Below are 20,182 nucleotides of genomic sequence, written 5' to 3'. Positions count from 1 at the left end.
TAAATAAAACAAATTACCTTAAACTGTTATTGAACAAATAATGAGGGCTGGAAGAATATTGAAAGCATTAGTGAACATACAATTCACATCGGAAACTGTACTTATTAATACTAGCGTAGCTAACACCAAAGAGGTTGTTGAACTACTACGCAGGGAAAAAATTATTGAAATAATCAAAGAGCTGGGTGAAATAGTCCAGGTAAAACTACACGAAGAACTAATACTCATTCAAACCCCACATACTCCCATTAAAGCGACAGCAAACCAGCTAAAATTCTACGTAAGAACCTTTCTCCCAACAATATGCGGAAATCTCATAATGAACACTAGAAACGGTGTAATGACACACCACGAAGCAATGAAAAAACAGCTAGGAGGCCAAATCATTGGATGCACATACTAATCCCTTTAATGTCTAGGCTAGATGAAATCAGTGAATACATTTTACACGAATACGAGAATTTAAACAAAAACAAAGGAAGAGCCAGAACGCTCCAAGGAATCCTCACAAAAAACAATTGCTTAAGGAAGCCTTCGAAGCGTTCGAAGCAGTATTAAGTAAATACGAAAACAGAGTCGAAGTTAGTGTTTGGAATGAACTAACCGACAAATTAGACATAGTACAGAAAAAATACGACCAGTCAATAAAAATCCTTGATAGGACAATAATACTTGAAAAGAAGTTAGACATGAAAGGAGTTATACCCAAACAAATACGCTTATCAGAAGCAAAAATAACCAAACAAAGAAGCTTATCAGACAGTGGATGCGAAATAAAAAGCAACACCATGCAGCGTAATGCAGAAGAGGCGGAATACCGCTTCCCTAAAACAGAGGCTATTCAGTGTATCCCTGAGTTTAACGGGTCTCGGGATGAATTGAACGCGTTTTTATACCACGTCGATCACTTTGCCGAACAAATACCAGCAGACGGACCGCATACAGATCTAGTCTATGTGGTACTACTGAAATTAAAAGGAAAAGCGGCAGCAGCAATCGCTAAAATCAAAGGCGACAGTTTGAATGAAACAAAGACGAACTTGATTAAAGAATTTGGGGATAATGTATCCATAGAAGGTATAATTACCAAAATAGAAACCCTAAGGCAAAAACCACAGGAAACATTTAAAGAGTACAAAACCTATTTTAATCCACCTAGCGGTGCAATTGTGCCTTTCTCAATCATGAATCACGAGAATGTATGCGTTGTTTATATTCATTAAAAGCTTTTAAATGCATATATTACATTTTATTATTGTACATCACATGACAACTATATACAGGAAAACAAATCATTATTCGAGTTCTAAAATTTTGAAGAAGAAAAAACAGCCACGGTAATATTGAACTGAAAAAAAGGTGCGAAATCGGCAAAGTCCCAAAAAGTCGATTTTTACAAAAAAAAAAAATTCGGGATAACATAAAATCTCGACGTTTCATGCATTTTAAAGATGTTTGGCATCAAAAATACGAATTCGATTTCTAAAATTTCATGGGGTCCCCCCTTTGAAAAAAAAATTTGAGCTCCGGCTTATATGGGAATTTCATATGTGACCGAACGATTTAGTCTATATTTCCGGCCCCATATAAGCGATCCGTACGAAATTTTATAAACATCTTTGGGGATATTATAGCTATCATTTGGGACTAAGTTTGTGAAAATCGGTCCAACCATTTCCGGGAAACTGATGCGAGTTCGTAAATTTTGAAAGATGGCCGCTTTTCCCGAGCACTTCCGGAACCGTCTATGGTGGTCAATGTAGTGAACGAAAGTTTGGTTGGCCGTCGGTGACCTAGAACAGCAAATTTAAGTTGTTGGAGAGACATTTTAGCGAAATTTTTACCTTTTTTGCTTTCATCGGAGTATCGGTTTGAATCACAATTTGCTATGTGATCGCACGCCACAACCTATAACTCCGGAACCGGAAGTCGGATCGGGATGAAATTAAATAGCCATGTACGGGGACGCAATACTTTTCATTTGAGGCCAAATTTAGTCGAATCGGTCTAGCCATCTCCGAGAAACCGATGTGACTGTTATTCTTAATTTAGATACTTCCGCCGGGGCTTCCGGAACCGATGATGGTGGCCAATGTGGCCAAACAGACTTTGAATGGATGTTAGTGACCTAATACTACAAATCGAAGCAGTTGTGGTCATATTTTCGAAAAAATTTCACCTCTATGCATTCATTGCAGAATTTATTAAAATCGACATTTTCTTCGTGTTCGTACTCATCACCCTGTAATTCCGGAACCGGAAGTCGGATCCATCAGAAATTCAATGGCAGCCTATGGAAACGTTGCACCTTTTATTTGAGACTAAGTTTGTCAAAATCGGTGCAGCCATCTCTGAGAAAAATGAGTGACATTTTTTGGTAACATACACACACATACGCACATACACACACATACATACATACACACAGACATTTGCCGAACTCGACGAACTGAATCGAATGGTATATGTCACTCGGCCCTCCGGGCCTCCGTTAAAAAGTCGGTTTTCGGAGCAATTGCAATACCTTTCTATTGAGAAAGGCAAAAATTTCACCTTTTTACATTCATCGCAGAATTCGTTAGAATCGAGATTTGCTGCGTTATCCTACGTATCACCCTGTAATTCAGGAACCAGAACTCGGATCCACACAAAATTCAACAGCAGCTGATGGACCTTCCATTTAAAATCAAGTTTGTCAAAATCGGTACAGAAAATTCCGAGAAACCGATGTGGACAAATCAACAAATTTTGTTTTGTAACCATACTCTTCAACTCGTAATCCGGGACAAGATGTCGGTTGAAAATCAAATTCAATTTTCCTCCATAGGGTGAAATATAGCATAGTGCTTTCGCATAGGCCTGCTAAGCCAAGACAAGTTTCGGCTTCACTTGTGTCTCATCGGCATAAACAGAACTTCTGCTCGAACGGGACATCACGTTTGATCAGTCGTTTGATTGAAACACATAGTGTGTTTTAGTTTTAAGGGATTTGCGTCAAGCCGGCGCTAATCTATTCCGACATTGTGTTAGTGTCGGTTTCTGATGAGGCGAAGCCGAAACGCAAAATAGTATGAAATAAGGATTAGTGCCCTCCTGTACAAAGACTGGTTTTTACCAACAAATTTTCACCCTAGTGAGAAATTTTGGTTTTTACCAAATTTTCCTCCATAGGGTGAAATATAGCATAGTGCTTTCGCATAGGCCTGCTAAGCCAAGACAAGTTTCGGCTTCACTTGTGTCTCATCGGCATAAACAGAACTTCTGCTCGAACGGGACATCACGTTTGATCAGTCGTTTGATTGAAACACATAGTGTGTTTTAGTTTTAAGGGATTTGCGTCAAGCCGGCGCTAATCTATTCCGACATTGTGTTAGTGTCGGTTTCTGATGAGGCGAAGCCGAAACGCAAAATAGTATGAAATAAGGATTTGTGCCCTCCTGTACAAAGACTGGTTTTTACCAACAAATTTTCACCCTAGTGAGAAATTTTGGTTTTTACCAAATTTTCCTCCATAGGGTGAAATATAGCATAGTGCAAATTCAATAGCAACCTATGGGAATCATTCGTTTTCGAGCTCTCCATCGAGACAGAGGTTGTTTTTTCTAGTCCGTAGTGCTGTGTGAGGCGATAAAGAATAGTTTTAATCCGCATTCAAGGTTATTTTGCCAGTTCGGTTCGGTCCTCAGTCTTTTGTTCGCGTGTGAGGATTAAACAATAGCCAGCTGTATAAGCTGGATCGGTTCGTCGTTGGACACCAGTTTAAAGCTAAGTGGTTTTTGTCTTTTGTAACACATTTATTGCTTTCTTCCGTCTGCGCGGGCGCTGACCCCGTGCGTTGACGTTTTCTATGGTTCCCTCTCCGGATGGTCAAATGGAAGTTGAATCGGGTTCAACTTCTAAGGCTCCCCCCCCGGCCCAAATGCTATCCAGAACTCTCAACTGGTCCATTTGTGGTCTTCTTTCGGCCCAAGACTAAATCACTGAATCTTCTTCAGATTTCTAGAGACCTGACGGAACGGTTCTCGGCTGTGACCGAAATTTCAAAGGTCCGCTCGGACAAGATAAGGGTGTTGCTAGCCAACTCAAAGCAGGCAAACGATATTGCTTGCTGTGAGCACTTTACGCGGGATTATAACGTGTATATTCCGGCTGTAAGAGTACAATCCGAAGGCGTCGTAACCGATGAGAGTTTGACGTGCGAGGATCTGCTGAAGTACGGGGTTGGCCGATTCAGAGACCGCTTACTTCAGCCAGTTAAAATACTTGAGTGCAAACGTTTGCACTCAGTAGTAGTTGCGGGGGATGGTTCAAAAACGTACCCCCAATCAAACTCTTATCGGGTGACCTTCGCTGGTACCGCTTTGCCAAATTTCGTCCTTTTGCACAAGGTTCGTTTGCCTGTGCGTCTGTTTGTGCCGCGGGTCATGAATTGCACAAAGTGTAAACAACTGGGTCACACAGCCACCCATTGTAGCAACAAGGCCCGCTGTGGAAAATGCGGGGAGAATCATCTAGATGATTCGTGCAGTAAGCAAGCCGAAAAGTGTCCTTACTGTGCGGAGAGTCTGCATGATATCTCGGCATGTCCCGCGTACAAACTACGCGGGGATAAACTGAAACGTTCCCTTGCGGGACGATCCAAACATTCTTTCGCAGAAATGTTAAAGAATGCTACGCCACCATCCTCAGCAAACATCTATACTCACTTGCCTCCTGACGAGGGCGAGGCTGGTAACCCACAAGAGGGAACATCTACTAGGGTGCCTAGAATTTATAGGAAGAGGAGGAACACTTCCTCTCGTAAAGTTCCTTGTAAAGGCCAGAAGGTGTCCCTTGAGGGGGCTCCGAAAGTCACATCTATTGGAAGTGTTGCAACCAAACCGAAGCAATTAGCTCCTGGTCTCGGAGGATTAAGCTCAGAGAAGGAGTTCCCAGCACTTCCAGGAACATCAAAAATCCCAAGTGTTCCTTTGTTTCAGTTCGAGAGTAATCACAGCACTGGAATTATAAAACTCTCGGACATAGTGGACTGGATAATAAAAACTTTCAATATTACTGATCCTATTAAAAGTCTTATGTTAGCTTTTCTCCCTACAGTGAGAACATTTTTGAAGCAGTTGACTGCTAAATGGCCCCTCCTCTCAGCGATTGTATCCTTCGATGGCTAACTCATCGAACGAGGTCACGGATTTGATCACTGTTCTACAGTGGAATTGCAGAAGTATCATCCCGAAAATCGATTCCTTCAAAATTTTAATAAATAATTTGAGTTGCGATGCATTTGCATTATGTGAAACTTGGTTAACTTCCGACATAGAACTCAACTTCCACGACTTTAATATTATTCGCCTGGATCGAGACACCCCCTATGGAGGAGTGCTTTTGGGGATCAAAAAGTGCTATTCCTTCTACAGAATTAACCTTCCCTCGATAACAGGTATTGAAGTTGTCGCTTGTCAAGTAACAACCAAAGGCAAAAGCCTTTGCATAGCTTCCATATATATTCCCCCCAACACCGCGGTTGGGCACCGACGGCTACAAGACATCTTAGAATCCCTGCCAGCACCGCGACTAGTTTTAGGAGACTTTAACTCTCACGGTACAGCATGGGGTTGCTTCTATGATGATAACCGGTCTTCCTTAATTCAGGATCTTTGCGATAACTTCAATTTGACAATTTTAAACACGGGTGAAATGACACGGATTCCTGCTCCTCCAGCGCGCCCGAGCGCCTTAGACTTGTCCCTTTGCTCAACATCGCTGCGGTTAAATTGCACGTGGAAGGTAATTCCTGATCCCCACGGCAGCGACCATCTGCCGATTGTAGTCTCAATCAATAACGGTTCAAGGCCATTGAAATCAATCAATATTTCGTATGACCTCACACGAAATATCGATTGGAAGAGCTATGCTGCCGCGATATCCGACAACATCGAATCTACCCAAGAACTTCCTCCGGAGGAAGAGTACAGCTTTTTGGCTGGCTTGATTCTCGACAGCGCGAATCAAGCTCAGACTAGGCCAGTACCCGGCGCGAACATACAAAAACGTTCTCCCAATCCCTGGTGGGATAAAGAGTGCTCAGACGTGTACGCAGAGAAGGCCGCCGCGTTTAAGACCTTCCGGAACGACGGGTTACCCGCTAGTTTTCGACAGTACGCGACGTTAGACAAGCGAATGAAGATGTTACTATGTTTTAATTGCCGCAAGGTTCTACTGTATCGATTTTGTTGGCTATTTTCGGCAAATTTGAGACTAAGAGAAACGAAAGCAATGAAATTGAAAGACGGATAGGTATTCTAGAGCGAATCAGTTATAAACTTAGAACGGAAAACTAGAACTAGGCAGGCTCATATGGGCATGATCGAAAGGAAATGTGAAGAATTTTTTGCCTTCTGCATAGTAGGAGTTGGGCGTTCCACCCAAGTCTACCGCATGGTCTATGGTAGAACATAACTCATCATCATGTTTTACCGCCGACGCCGGCAAAAAATTCTTCACAAATCCTCGCCTAGAACGACCATGCGATCATTCTTCTCCCTTTCTGCTAGCATCAAGCCGTGACGTATGCATTCAATCGACACCAAGCTATCGGTGTCGCACCGATCCTATTGTGATTGAACTACTTATTTATTTTTTTTTTTTTCGTTCCGCACACACGGATGGCTGATAGCAATTAATGACACAGCTCAGCTAGCAGAAATCGAATTTTTATCTACTTTTTTACCAACTAGTTTATATGTTACTATGTTTTAATTGCCGCAAGGTTCTACTGTATCGATTTTGTTGGCTATTTTCGGCAAATTTGAGACTAAGAGAAACGAAAGCAATGAAATTGAAAGACGGATAGGTATTCTAGAGCGAATCAGTTATAAACTTAGAACGGAAAACTAGAACTAGGCAGGCTCATATGGGCATGATCGAAAGGAAATGTGAAGAATTTTTTGCCTTCTGCATAGTAGGAGTTGGGCGTTCCACCCAAGTCTACCGCATGGTCTATGGTAGAACATAACTCATCATCATGTTTTACCGCCGACGCCGGCAAAAAATTCTTCACAAATCCTCGCCTAGAACGACCATGCGATCATTCTTCTCCCTTTCTGCTAGCATCAAGCCGTGACGTATGCATTCAATCGACACCAAGCTATCGGTGTCGCACCGATCCTATTGTGATTGAACTACTTATTTATTTTTTCGTTCCGCACACACGGATGGCTGATAGCAATTAATGACACAGCTCAGCTAGCAGAAATCGAATTTTTATCTACTTTTTTACCAACTAGTTTATATGTTACTATGTTTTAATTGCCGCAAGGTTCTACTGTATCGATTTTGTTGGCTATTTTCGGCAAATTTGAGACTAAGAGAAACGAAAGCAATGAAATTGAAAGACGGATAGGTATTCTAGAGCGAATCAGTTATAAACTTAGAACGGAAAACTAGAACTAGGCAGGCTCATATGGGCATGATCGAAAGGAAATGTGAAGAATTTTTTGCCTTCTGCATAGTAGGAGTTGGGCGTTCCACCCAAGTCTACCGCATGGTCTATGGTAGAACATAACTCATCATCATGTTTTACCGCCGACGCCGGCAAAAAATTCTTCACAAATCCTCGCCTAGAACGACCATGCGATCATTCTTCTCCCTTTCTGCTAGCATCAAGCCGTGACGTATGCATTCAATCGACACCAAGCTATCGGTGTCGCACCGATCCTATTGTGATTGAACTACTTATTTATTTTTTCGTTCCGCACACACGGATGGCTGATAGCAATTAATGACACAGCTCAGCTAGCAGAAATCGAATTTTTATCTACTTTTTTACCAACTAGTTTATATGTTACTATGTTTTAATTGCCGCAAGGTTCTACTGTATCGATTTTGTTGGCTATTTTCGGCAAATTTGAGACTAAGAGAAACGAAAGCAATGAAATTGAAAGACGGATAGGTATTCTAGAGCGAATCAGTTATAAACTTAGAACGGAAAACTAGAACTAGGCAGGCTCATATGGGCATGATCGAAAGGAAATGTGAAGAATTTTTTGCCTTCTGCATAGTAGGAGTTGGGCGTTCCACCCAAGTCTACCGCATGGTCTATGGTAGAACATAACTCATCATCATGTTTTACCGCCGACGCCGGCAAAAAATTCTTCACAAATCCTCGCCTAGAACGACCATGCGATCATTCTTCTCCCTTTCTGCTAGCATCAAGCCGTGACGTATGCATTCAATCGACACCAAGCTATCGGTGTCGCACCGATCCTATTGTGATTGAACTACTTATTTATTTTTTCGTTCCGCACACACGGATGGCTGATAGCAATTAATGACACAGCTCAGCTAGCAGAAATCGAATTTTTATCTACTTTTTTACCAACTAGTTTATATGTTACTATGTTTTAATTGCCGCAAGGTTCTACTGTATCGATTTTGTTGGCTATTTTCGGCAAATTTGAGACTAAGAGAAACGAAAGCAATGAAATTGAAAGACGGATAGGTATTCTAGAGCGAATCAGTTATAAACTTAGAACGGAAAACTAGAACTAGGCAGGCTCATATGGGCATGATCGAAAGGAAATGTGAAGAATTTTTTGCCTTCTGCATAGTAGGAGTTGGGCGTTCCACCCAAGTCTACCGCATGGTCTATGGTAGAACATAACTCATCATCATGTTTTACCGCCGACGCCGGCAAAAAATTCTTCACAAATCCTCGCCTAGAACGACCATGCGATCATTCTTCTCCCTTTCTGCTAGCATCAAGCCGTGACGTATGCATTCAATCGACACCAAGCTATCGGTGTCGCACCGATCCTATTGTGATTGAACTACTTATTTATTTTTTCGTTCCGCACACACGGATGGCTGATAGCAATTAATGACACAGCTCAGCTAGCAGAAATCGAATTTTTATCTACTTTTTTACCAACTAGTTTATATGTTACTATGTTTTAATTGCCGCAAGGTTCTACTGTATCGATTTTGTTGGCTATTTTCGGCAAATTTGAGACTAAGAGAAACGAAAGCAATGAAATTGAAAGACGGATAGGTATTCTAGAGCGAATCAGTTATAAACTTAGAACGGAAAACTAGAACTAGGCAGGCTCATATGGGCATGATCGAAAGGAAATGTGAAGAATTTTTTGCCTTCTGCATAGTAGGAGTTGGGCGTTCCACCCAAGTCTACCGCATGGTCTATGGTAGAACATAACTCATCATCATGTTTTACCGCCGACGCCGGCAAAAAATTCTTCACAAATCCTCGCCTAGAACGACCATGCGATCATTCTTCTCCCTTTCTGCTAGCATCAAGCCGTGACGTATGCATTCAATCGACACCAAGCTATCGGTGTCGCACCGATCCTATTGTGATTGAACTACTTATTTATTTTTTCGTTCCGCACACACGGATGGCTGATAGCAATTAATGACACAGCTCAGCTAGCAGAAATCGAATTTTTATCTACTTTTTTACCAACTAGTTTATATGTTACTATGTTTTAATTGCCGCAAGGTTCTACTGTATCGATTTTGTTGGCTATTTTCGGCAAATTTGAGACTAAGAGAAACGAAAGCAATGAAATTGAAAGACGGATAGGTATTCTAGAGCGAATCAGTTATAAACTTAGAACGGAAAACTAGAACTAGGCAGGCTCATATGGGCATGATCGAAAGGAAATGTGAAGAATTTTTTGCCTTCTGCATAGTAGGAGTTGGGCGTTCCACCCAAGTCTACCGCATGGTCTATGGTAGAACATAACTCATCATCATGTTTTACCGCCGACGCCGGCAAAAAATTCTTCACAAATCCTCGCCTAGAACGACCATGCGATCATTCTTCTCCCAACAAAATCGATACAGTAGAACCTTGCGGCAATTAAAACATAGTAACATATAAACTAGTTGGTAAAAAAGTAGATAAAAATTCGATTTCTGCTAGCTGAGCTGTGTCATTAATTGCTATCAGCCATCCGTGTGTGCGGAACGAAAAAATAAATAAGTAGTTCAATCACAATAGGATCGGTGCGACACCGATAGCTTGGTGTCGATTGAATGCATACGTCACGGCTTGATGCTAGCAGAAAGGGAGAAGAATGATCGCATGGTCGTTCTAGGCGAGGATTTGTGAAGAATTTTTTGCCGGCGTCGGCGGTAAAACATGATGATGAGTTATGTTCTACCATAGACCATGCGGTAGACTTGGGTGGAACGCCCAACTCCTACTATGCAGAAGGCAAAAAATTCTTCACATTTCCTTTCGATCATGCCCATATGAGCCTGCCTAGTTCTAGTTTTCCGTTCTAAGTTTATAACTGATTCGCTCTAGAATACCTATCCGTCTTTCAATTTCATTGCTTTCGTTTCTCTTAGTCTCAAATTTGCCGAAAATAGCCAACAAAATCGATACAGTAGAACCTTGCGGCAATTAAAACATAGTAACATATAAACTAGTTGGTAAAAAAGTAGATAAAAATTCGATTTCTGCTAGCTGAGCTGTGTCATTAATTGCTATCAGCCATCCGTGTGTGCGGAACGAAAAAATAAATAAGTAGTTCAATCACAATAGGATCGGTGCGACACCGATAGCTTGGTGTCGATTGAATGCATACGTCACGGCTTGATGCTAGCAGAAAGGGAGAAGAATGATCGCATGGTCGTTCTAGGCGAGGATTTGTGAAGAATTTTTTGCCGGCGTCGGCGGTAAAACATGATGATGAGTTATGTTCTACCATAGACCATGCGGTAGACTTGGGTGGAACGCCCAACTCCTACTATGCAGAAGGCAAAAAATTCTTCACATTTCCTTTCGATCATGCCCATATGAGCCTGCCTAGTTCTAGTTTTCCGTTCTAAGTTTATAACTGATTCGCTCTAGAATACCTATCCGTCTTTCAATTTCATTGCTTTCGTTTCTCTTAGTCTCAAATTTGCCGAAAATAGCCAACAAAATCGATACAAGCGAATGAAGAGTTTGATGAAAGCCAAAAAACGCGGTTATTGGCGCCGGTTCGTCGACGGATTAACGAGAGAAACATCGATGAGCACTCTTTGGGGAACAGCCCGACGTATGCGAAATCGAAACAGTACTAATGAGAGCGTGGAATATTCAAACCGTTGGATATTCGATTTCGCCAAGAAGGTTTGTCCGGATTCCGCCCCGGCACAGAAGATTTACCGCGCCGCGTCTCCTCACGATAGCGCGAACGAAACACCTTTTTCGATGGTGGAGTTCTCACTTGCTCTCTTGTCGTGTAACAATAAAGCTCCGGGGCCAGACAGAATCAAATTCAACTTGTTGAAGAATCTGCCTGACTCTGCCAAGAGACGCTTGTTGAACTTATTTAATAAGTTTCTCGAGGCTAACATTGTCCCACTCGATTGGAGACAAGTGAAGGTCATCGCCATCCAAAAACCAGGAAAACCAGCCTCCGACCACAATTCGTACCGTCCGATCGCAATGCTATCCTGTATCCGGAAGTTGTTCGAGAAAATGATCCTATCCCGCCTCGACAATTGGGTCGAAGCAAATGGCTTACTGTCAGATACACAATTTGGCTTTCGCAAAGGCAAAGGGACGAACGATTGTCTTGCGTTGCTCTCAACTGAAATTCAAATGGCCTATGCTAGCAAAGAGCAGATGGCATCAGTGTTCCTAGATATTAAGGGGGCTTTTGATTCAGTTTCGATCAACATTCTTTCAGAGAAGCTGCACCAGCATGGTCTTTCAGCGACTTTAAACAACTTTTTACTAAACTTGTTGTCGGAAAAGCACACGCATTTTTCGCATGGTGACTTATCGACATCACGATTTAGCTACATGGGCCTTCCCCAGGGCTCATGTCTAAGCCCCCTTTTATACAATTTCTATGTCAACGACATTGATGAATGTCTTGACAATCCCTGCACGTTAAGGCAACTTGCAGACGATGGCGTGGTGTCTGTTACGGGACCCAAAGCTGTCGATCTACAAGGACCATTACAGAATACCCTGGACAATTTGTCTGCTTGGGCTATTAAGTTGGGTATCGAATTCTCCACGGAGAAAACTGAGCTAGTTGTATTTTCAAGGAAGCGTGAACCAGCACAACTACAGCTTCTATTAATGGGTCAAACTATCGCTCAGGTCTTCACAGTAAAATATCTAGGGGTCTGGTTCGACTCGAAAGGTACTTGGGGATGCCATATTCGGTATCTGAAACAGAAATGCCAACAAAGGATCAACTTTCTTCGTACAATAACCGGAACATGGTGGGGTGCCCACCCAGGAGACCTAATTAGGTTGTATCAAACAACGATACTGTCGGTAATGGAATACGGATGCTTCTGCTTTCGCTCCGCCGCGAACATACATTTCATCAAACTCGAAAGAATTCAGTATCGTTGTTTGCGTATCGCCTTAGGGTGCATGCAGTCGACCCATACGATGAGTCTCGAAGTGCTGTCGGGCGTTCTCCCGTTGAAAAATCGATTTTGGGAACTCTCATATCGATTGCTAATTCGATGCGATATCTTGAACCCGGTCGTGATTGAAAATTTCGAAAGGCTTGTTGAGCTCAATTCTCAGACCCGTTTCATGTCCCTGTACTTTGACTACATGGCGCAGAATATTAACCCTTCTTCTTACAATCCCAACCGTGTGCATTTCATAAATACTTCTGAATCTACTGTTTTCTTCGACACATCCATGAAAGACGAGATTAGTGGAATTCCGGACCACATACGCCCAGAAGTGGTTCCAAACATTTTTTTATAATAAATTCCGAGAAGTCGACTGTTCTAAGATGTTTTATACTGACGGATCAAACCTCGAAGGATCCACTGGCTTCGGTATTTTCAATCAAAAGTTCACCGCCTCCTACAAACTCAGTGACCCTGCTTCAGTTTACGCCGCAGAACTAGCTGCCATTCAGTATACCCTTGGAGTCATTGAAACATTACCCGCAGACCATTACTTCATCGTTTCGGATAGCCTCAGTTCCATTGACGCTATTCGCTCGATGAAACAAGGCAAGCACTCCTCGTATTTTTTGGGGAAAATACGGGAGCTACTGAGTGCTTTATCTGACAATTCTTTCCAGATTACCTTGGTATGGGTCCCTTCTCATTGCTCCATTCCGGGCAATGAGAAGGCAGACTCCTTAGCTAAGGTGGGTGCCTTAGAAGGAGACGTTTACGAAAGACCAATTTGCTTCAGCGAATTTTTCAGTATTACTCATCAGAGAACCCTCGAAAGTTGGCAAACTTCGTGGAGCAGTGGAGAGCTGGGAAGGTGGCTACATTCGATAATCCCTAAGGTATCGACGAAACCTTGGTTCAAGGGGATGGATGTGGGTCGTGACTTCATTCGTGTGATGTCCCGACTCATGGCAAACCATTACACGCTGGATGCACATCTCCGGCGTATTGGGCTCGTGGATAGTGGTATCTGCGCTTGTGGCGACGGCTATCACGACATCGATCACATTGTCTGGGCGTGCACCGAGTACAGTTCCGCTAGGTCTCGGCTAATGGATACCCTGCGGGCCCGAGGAAGACCAACCAACGTCCCGGTTCGAGATGTGCTGGCAAGCCGCGATGTTCTCTATATGTCCCTTATATACACCTTTGTGAAAACCATCAATATACAAGTCTAACTGCCCCTTGTTATCTCCTTATCATTCTCAGAACGCTCTTCCACCTGTATCAAACCATCTGTATCGAATGAGCCAACAAACACGGGACCTACGGCACGAACATAACACGCTTAACTCGAAATGTAGCCGATCCACATCTGAGCCGTACTACGAAATCGTCTGGAAAACCCCTGCCATCTTGAGGAGGACCACCCGGCGTCCCAGTACATGATTCCCCTGATGAAGGCCACCCGAGTTTGTAATCCATCCGTTGATCTCACGATGCCTGAAACTGAAATAATTTTCTCTCCCTGCCATCTTTGTCTACCCTCCCTCCCCTGACTCTTATACCCAGAAGTAACACCCCTAACCCCTAACCCCCCCCCCCCAATATCATCACAAAGCATTTAGCTCTTCTTGTCTCTTCTAGTTTTAACTATTATATTATATAATCTCGTTGAAATTGCCCAACTCTACTACCCACAAAAATAACTATAATTACGAATCTTTACAAAATTCAATCATGCCCTCTAGTTATTCCTAGTTTTAAGTTAGTCGTAAAAAATTGTCCCCCTTAATTAAACATTATTTGCTCCGATAATCTCACTGATAAAAATGTCAAACCATATTGCCACAAAAACTAAATGACCCCCCTAATCTTACGAAAACAATATTATCCCCTTGTGTAGATATATAAGATAGCTATAAAATCGCATTAGTTTCATTTTAAAAAAATCAATATGTAATCCCCTAGTTTTAAGCAATTTAAAATGTAAAACAAAACAAAATTGGCACCTTTAAGCTAACGCAACGTGCCTTATCAAATAAACGATTTGAATAAAAAAAAAACCTATGGGAATAGTATACCTTTCATTTGAATCTTAGTTTGTAAAAATCGGTTCAGCCATCTCCAAAACACCGGTGTGGACATTTTGTTAACAAATCCGCACATACACACATACATACATACATACATACATACATACATACATACATACATACATACATACATACATACATACATACATACATACATACACACATACACACATACATACACACAGATATTTTGCGATCTCGGCGAACTGAGTCGAATGTTATATGAGACTCGGCCCTCCGGGCCTCGGTTAGAAAGTCGGTTTTTGGAGCAATTGCGTAACCTTTCTATATGAGAAAGGCAAAAGAATAGTATTTAATTAGCTTAATCGGCATGAGTTCAATATTATCTTCATGTGATTATATTTTGAAAAGTTGGTGGAATGGGTTTAAAAGTGGAGGGAATGGGGGGTTAGTAGAGTGGGAGTGGAGGATGCGTCAGAAATCTTTCATCTTATTTTGGTATACGGGGTGGATGAAGGAAATGCGGGCGTGAGGGTGGTCCAAGGGGACGGTAGTGATGAAGGAGGGAGATGTAAGGGCAAGGCGGGGGGAGGGGGCGGAGGGGCTCTGATGCAATACTCAGCTGCATATTTTGCCTTCCATTTGAGACTTGGTTTGAGAAAATCGGTTCAGTCATCACCGAAGAACCGATGTGACTTTATTTGTGGAATATGCCCGGAATTCCGGAATCGTCGATAGTGGACAATATATTCAAAGAATGTTTGATTGGCAATCAGTGATCTAGATCTGGTGACCATTTCAATAGTTTTTAGCCTCTGAGGTATTACGATTGTACCGATTTATATGGGAAATTCCAGTGTATCCTTACTAACACCCCTGTAACTCCGGAAGCAAGAGTCAGAACAGAATGAAATTCAGCAGCAGTCAATGGTATTACTATATCTTTCATTTGAAATCAAGTTTGTAAAAATCGGTAGAGAATTCGTTGGGGAATGGGTGTGATATAAGCTTAGGAACTTGGCGGGTTCCCCGGGGGCGTCATGAACTGTCATAGGTGGCCAATGTGGTCAAAGCTGCTTTGATTGATCATTAGTGATCCAGACCCGCAAACTAGAGTAATGTTACATCAATTTTAATATGTTTTACATCATTTGAACATCATGGTAGTACCAGTTTATATGGGAATTTGCTGTGTGACCGCACTCTTCAACCCGTAACTCCGAAACCGGAAGTCGGATCAACTAAAAATTCAATAGCAGCTTATGGGAGCGTTATACCTTTCATATGAAACTAAGTTTGCGAAAATCGGTTCAGCCATCTCTGAGAAAATTGTGTGAGTTTAAATGACACACACACACATACACACACAGACATTTGCCAATCTCGACGAACTGAATCGAATGGTGTATGACACTCGGCCCTCCGGGCCTGTATGACACTCGGCCCTCCGGGCCTCCGTTAAAAAGTCGATTTTTACAGTGATTGCATAGCCTTTCTTTATATGAGAAAGGCAAAAACGAGTGATGGAAATAAATACCCACCTTGAATACAGGGATAGATAGTCAATAATTGTAATTTTGCTGAAGTAAGCAAGAAATTTACTATATAAACTTCAGAAGATTTAGAATCGAGGCTTTTTTCTTTTTCTCCCTTTTTTTCAATTAACTCGATAAAGGCTGGGCCCCATGTACTGTGCGTACCTCTGGCTGCCAACAACCGAGATCGATTTTAAGTTTCGAATAGTTAGGCGCGAAAAGAATCGCGAGTTAGGGCAGTTTAGAATAGTTTAAAAAAACGTGTAACCAAGTAGGAATAATATACATTTGCTGAATTTTTCAAGAGATCAATTTGTGTTTTCGTTCTTGTTTTCCGCGGGTGCGTGAGTTGCTTGAAATCGTCGGGAAGTATACACGGTGCTTGTGTGGTATTTTAGGAAATACGGAACAGTGAACGCCTTTTGTGATCTTGTAACATTAGGAAATATCGAAACAAGTTTCGGTGCTTGTGGCGCCGCACATATTTGCAACAGGGAACTTGGGTTATTGAATTTGGAAGTTATTTTGACTTCTGATACACGTGATCGCTACAGCGCCTCCATTGTCTAGAGACTGTTTTCAAGCAAAAATGATTTCCGACCAAATACTGTACAGCTATGAATCATTGGTCTTAATCTAAATTAACAGCAATTTTTAAATATCTCGCGTGTTTTTTTGTAAACGGCCAATAAGCATACTGTCAAAATTCACTTTGAGAGAAAATTCCAGACAAACCGTAATTCGTCGACACTGGATGTTAACGCTTTATGAAAGAGAAAAGTTTTCTCTTTCGTTTACTGCTGTGATTTATAATCGGCGATTATTCGTTTTGCTAGAATTTCCTCCCAAAGTGGATTTTGACAGCATGCTTATTGGCCCTTTTCAAAAAAAAAACGCGTGATATGTGCTAATTCTGTGTCCAGGCCCGATTTAACTTCCTTGTTAATTTCATTCATATAATTACAGATTTCGTCTAATACTACGTTCACACTACGAGTTAACACGTGTTTTAATGCTATCTTGATAACATTTTTCTTGTTGCTAATTATTATAACGTGTTTTAACTCTGTAGTGTGAACATGTGTGAGGGTATGAGTGTTCTAATAGTGTGTCCAACACTGTATATTCAATACATGAGAAGCACGAGAAAAACATAAAATATCGATAATTAAAACATCACTTTTTGAGGTTTTGTCTGGCCTCCGGCCACTGTGCATCTGTACCACAATATAAACTAGAATTTTAACTGTAATGGTTACTGCTTCCAAATTAAACGTTTTTAAACTGGCAATACACAGCTGAACGTGCGGTGTTCTATTGAATAAATAACTAAAAGAAAACACAACTCAAATTTTCAAAAAGAATTTATTTATGTCTAAGCGCACTAATTGTACACAAACAGAAGCATGTTAACACTTATTTGCTTATTGACAGTACAGTAGCCAGCAAATTTAAGGACACTTTTGTATACCAAATGCTTGAACTAAATTTTTGTTGGAGAATAGTATTTCTGGTTCTGAAAAATACAAATTAAATGCATAAGTTTCTCAACAATATAACACGTTTTGCACCGTGGAACCAAAAATTGTTATTGAAAACCACACCCTAAAACACACCACATACACGTATATTCTGAAACCGACACACAAAGAAATAAAATCACATAACATTCATCGTCCATCGAGACTTCCTTTTACCTATCCTTTTAGCTTGTATGCTGAGTTCCATATATATATATATATATATATATATATATATATATATATATATATATATATATATATATATATATATATATATATATATATATATATATATATATATATATATATATATATATATATATATATATATATATATATATATATATATATATATATATATATATATATATATATATATATATATATATATATATATATATATATATATATATATATATATATATATATATATATATATATATATATATATATATATATATATATATATATATATATATATATATATATATATATATATATATATATATATATATATATATATATATATATATATATATATATATATATATATATATATATATATATATATAAATGAACTTTTATGGCACCAAAATGTACGAAATGTAGCGGATGTTTCAAGCTAACAATTAGGACCTTTGACCGGCATTTTTTCATATCTATCTACCTAAAAAGGCGATTTGTTTCGGTAGGTCCGAATAGGTTCCTTTAACTAATGTGTGTCGATTTTAGATTTTCATCAGTACCACATTTCGTAATGGTGAAGCTGAACAAGGGTAACTTTGAAAAAGGCACCGATACCGTTGTTTAGAGCAGTGTTTGTCATCTTTGTTCTACTTCTACGCATTGAGACAAATGGTAGCGCAACAATAGGGGCATTCGATTCGAGTTTTCGTTGCGCTAAAACACGAGAATTTCACCATTTTTAGCGTGTTTGTGTTTTTTTTATATATTTCGTTTATTTGACACGGCTCATAGCGGTAGAGACTGTTTGTGTTTTTATCACAATTCTTAACAACGAAGCAAAGCTGTTGATGCCAATTTGTACGCATTCCATTGATTGTAGGCCGAGTAATTAATGAATTAGCGAGGCACCCTCTTTAGTATGGTGAAAATAAGCACTTTACCCTATGTATAAAAGAAGGCATAATCTCAAACGCTTAAAGTTCAAAATCAAAAATATTCCAAAAATATTTTCGAAGAAATGACAATACTCAGAAGAATGTAAACTTTTAAAAATTCTTAGTTGCATTTAAAACCAATAAAATTCAAACGTCTTTTCATGTTGAAAAGAAAGTGAAAAGCTACAGAAAACGCAGTTTTTTGTTATTTTTTTAGAACTTTGCGTGAAGCTCAAAACTTTTGTACATTATAGTATATCATTTCAATAACATGCTGTAATTTTTCTATGAAAAATATCGACAAACGACTCGGTGACGAAGTTTTTTGTAGAACGTCTCCAGAAAAAAAACATGATTTGCTGTGTTACCTACCATTCAAAAACTACTGAACCGATTTCTTTCAAACTTTGCATACGCATTCTATGTAAAAATACCTAACCCAATTAAGGGTTTTTTTACTCATAGGAAATAAAAATCGCTGCTTGTTTTTTTTGTTTTCTTTTTTTTCAGCGGACTGATAGGACTGCAGCTGATAGCTTAGGGGATCTCGGTCCGTCCCGCGAGACAAAATTTGCAAAATCGGACGAATTAGAAACTGTCTGCCAAGTAAACACCGGGAGGAGGACTAAATTTTGCACCTGTTTGTCTCGAAGTGTGTAACGTCAAGTCCTCTGTTTTTGTCTAGTCCGTATCAAGCTCCTAACAACGCGTGGTAAATCGATAGTGATGCAATTAAAACTTCAAATTGATTCCGCTTCTGTCTTGTTCCTGATCTCCTCTTGTCTGAAGCGGATCAATCGACTATTAACCAATTCAGAGAGCGTTGATAACCGTAATGTACACGAATACTAATTTCCCTGTAACTATGTATCCTGCCAGCTATTATTCCTGTTCTAGTGTGTATTAATGATTGTCTTGTTTGATAATTAGTATAAAAGTATAAAACAATTGTTTAGTCATTGGAACAAATATATGCTAGACCATTACGACCACCATACTGGCATATCCCATAATTGTAAGAATACTTGGATATCAATTCAGTAAAACTCACGCCCTAATCAGAATGCCGACAGAACCACCTTTGGCGGTAACATCTCTATTACCTGTGGATGTGCCTTTTAATCAACTTTTACGCTTGAGATGGACGTCTGTTCTTTGTGCCGAAATTGATGTTGCTTCTCAGTTTTGCACGACCCAGGGGGAACTTGGCCAGGAACGCACTGCTCTGTCATCGATGTTACGTGATATTCATTATGGAATATTGTTTGTTTTAGGTCCATTCATAAACAATGGTATTTTTTACATAGAATGTGTACGTAAAGTTTGAAAGAAAACGGTTAAATAGTTTTTGAATGGCAGTTAACACCGTAAATCATATTTTTATTCAGAGACGTTCTACAAAAAGCTTCGTCACCGAGTCGTTTGTCGATATTTTTGCATAGAAAAATTACAGAACGTTATTGAAATGATACACTATAATGTACAAAAGTTTGGATCAATTCACTTCGTGCAAAGTTCTAAAAAATCCACAAAGAAGTGTTTTTTTTCACGCT

General features: G+C 40.2%; 1 protein-coding gene across 2 annotated transcripts in view; it reads right to left on the bottom strand.

Moving 5' to 3' along the window:
- LOC131682768 (pyruvate dehydrogenase (acetyl-transferring) kinase, mitochondrial) overlaps positions 1–20,182 on the bottom strand; it is a 215,395-nt gene that overhangs the window by 82,014 nt on the left and 113,199 nt on the right. Inside the window, exon 8 of one of the 2 annotated variants that reach the window (XM_058964489.1) lies at positions 17,332–17,501. The exons of the other annotated variant lie outside the window; for it this stretch is intronic. Within the exon in view, the coding sequence (XP_058820472.1) occupies positions 17,469–17,501 (33 nt within the window). The 3' untranslated portion in view covers positions 17,332–17,468. Of the gene's footprint in view, positions 1–17,331; positions 17,502–20,182 lie in introns of those variants that run through there. 2 annotated transcript variants of the gene reach the window in all.

Source organism: Topomyia yanbarensis, chromosome 2 (assembly GCF_030247195.1).
Source record: "Topomyia yanbarensis strain Yona2022 chromosome 2, ASM3024719v1, whole genome shotgun sequence".
Taxonomy (NCBI): Eukaryota; Metazoa; Arthropoda; class Insecta; order Diptera; family Culicidae; genus Topomyia; species Topomyia yanbarensis.
The sequence above is the reverse complement of the archived record's forward strand: the minus strand, read 5'-3'. Positions and strand labels throughout refer to the sequence as shown.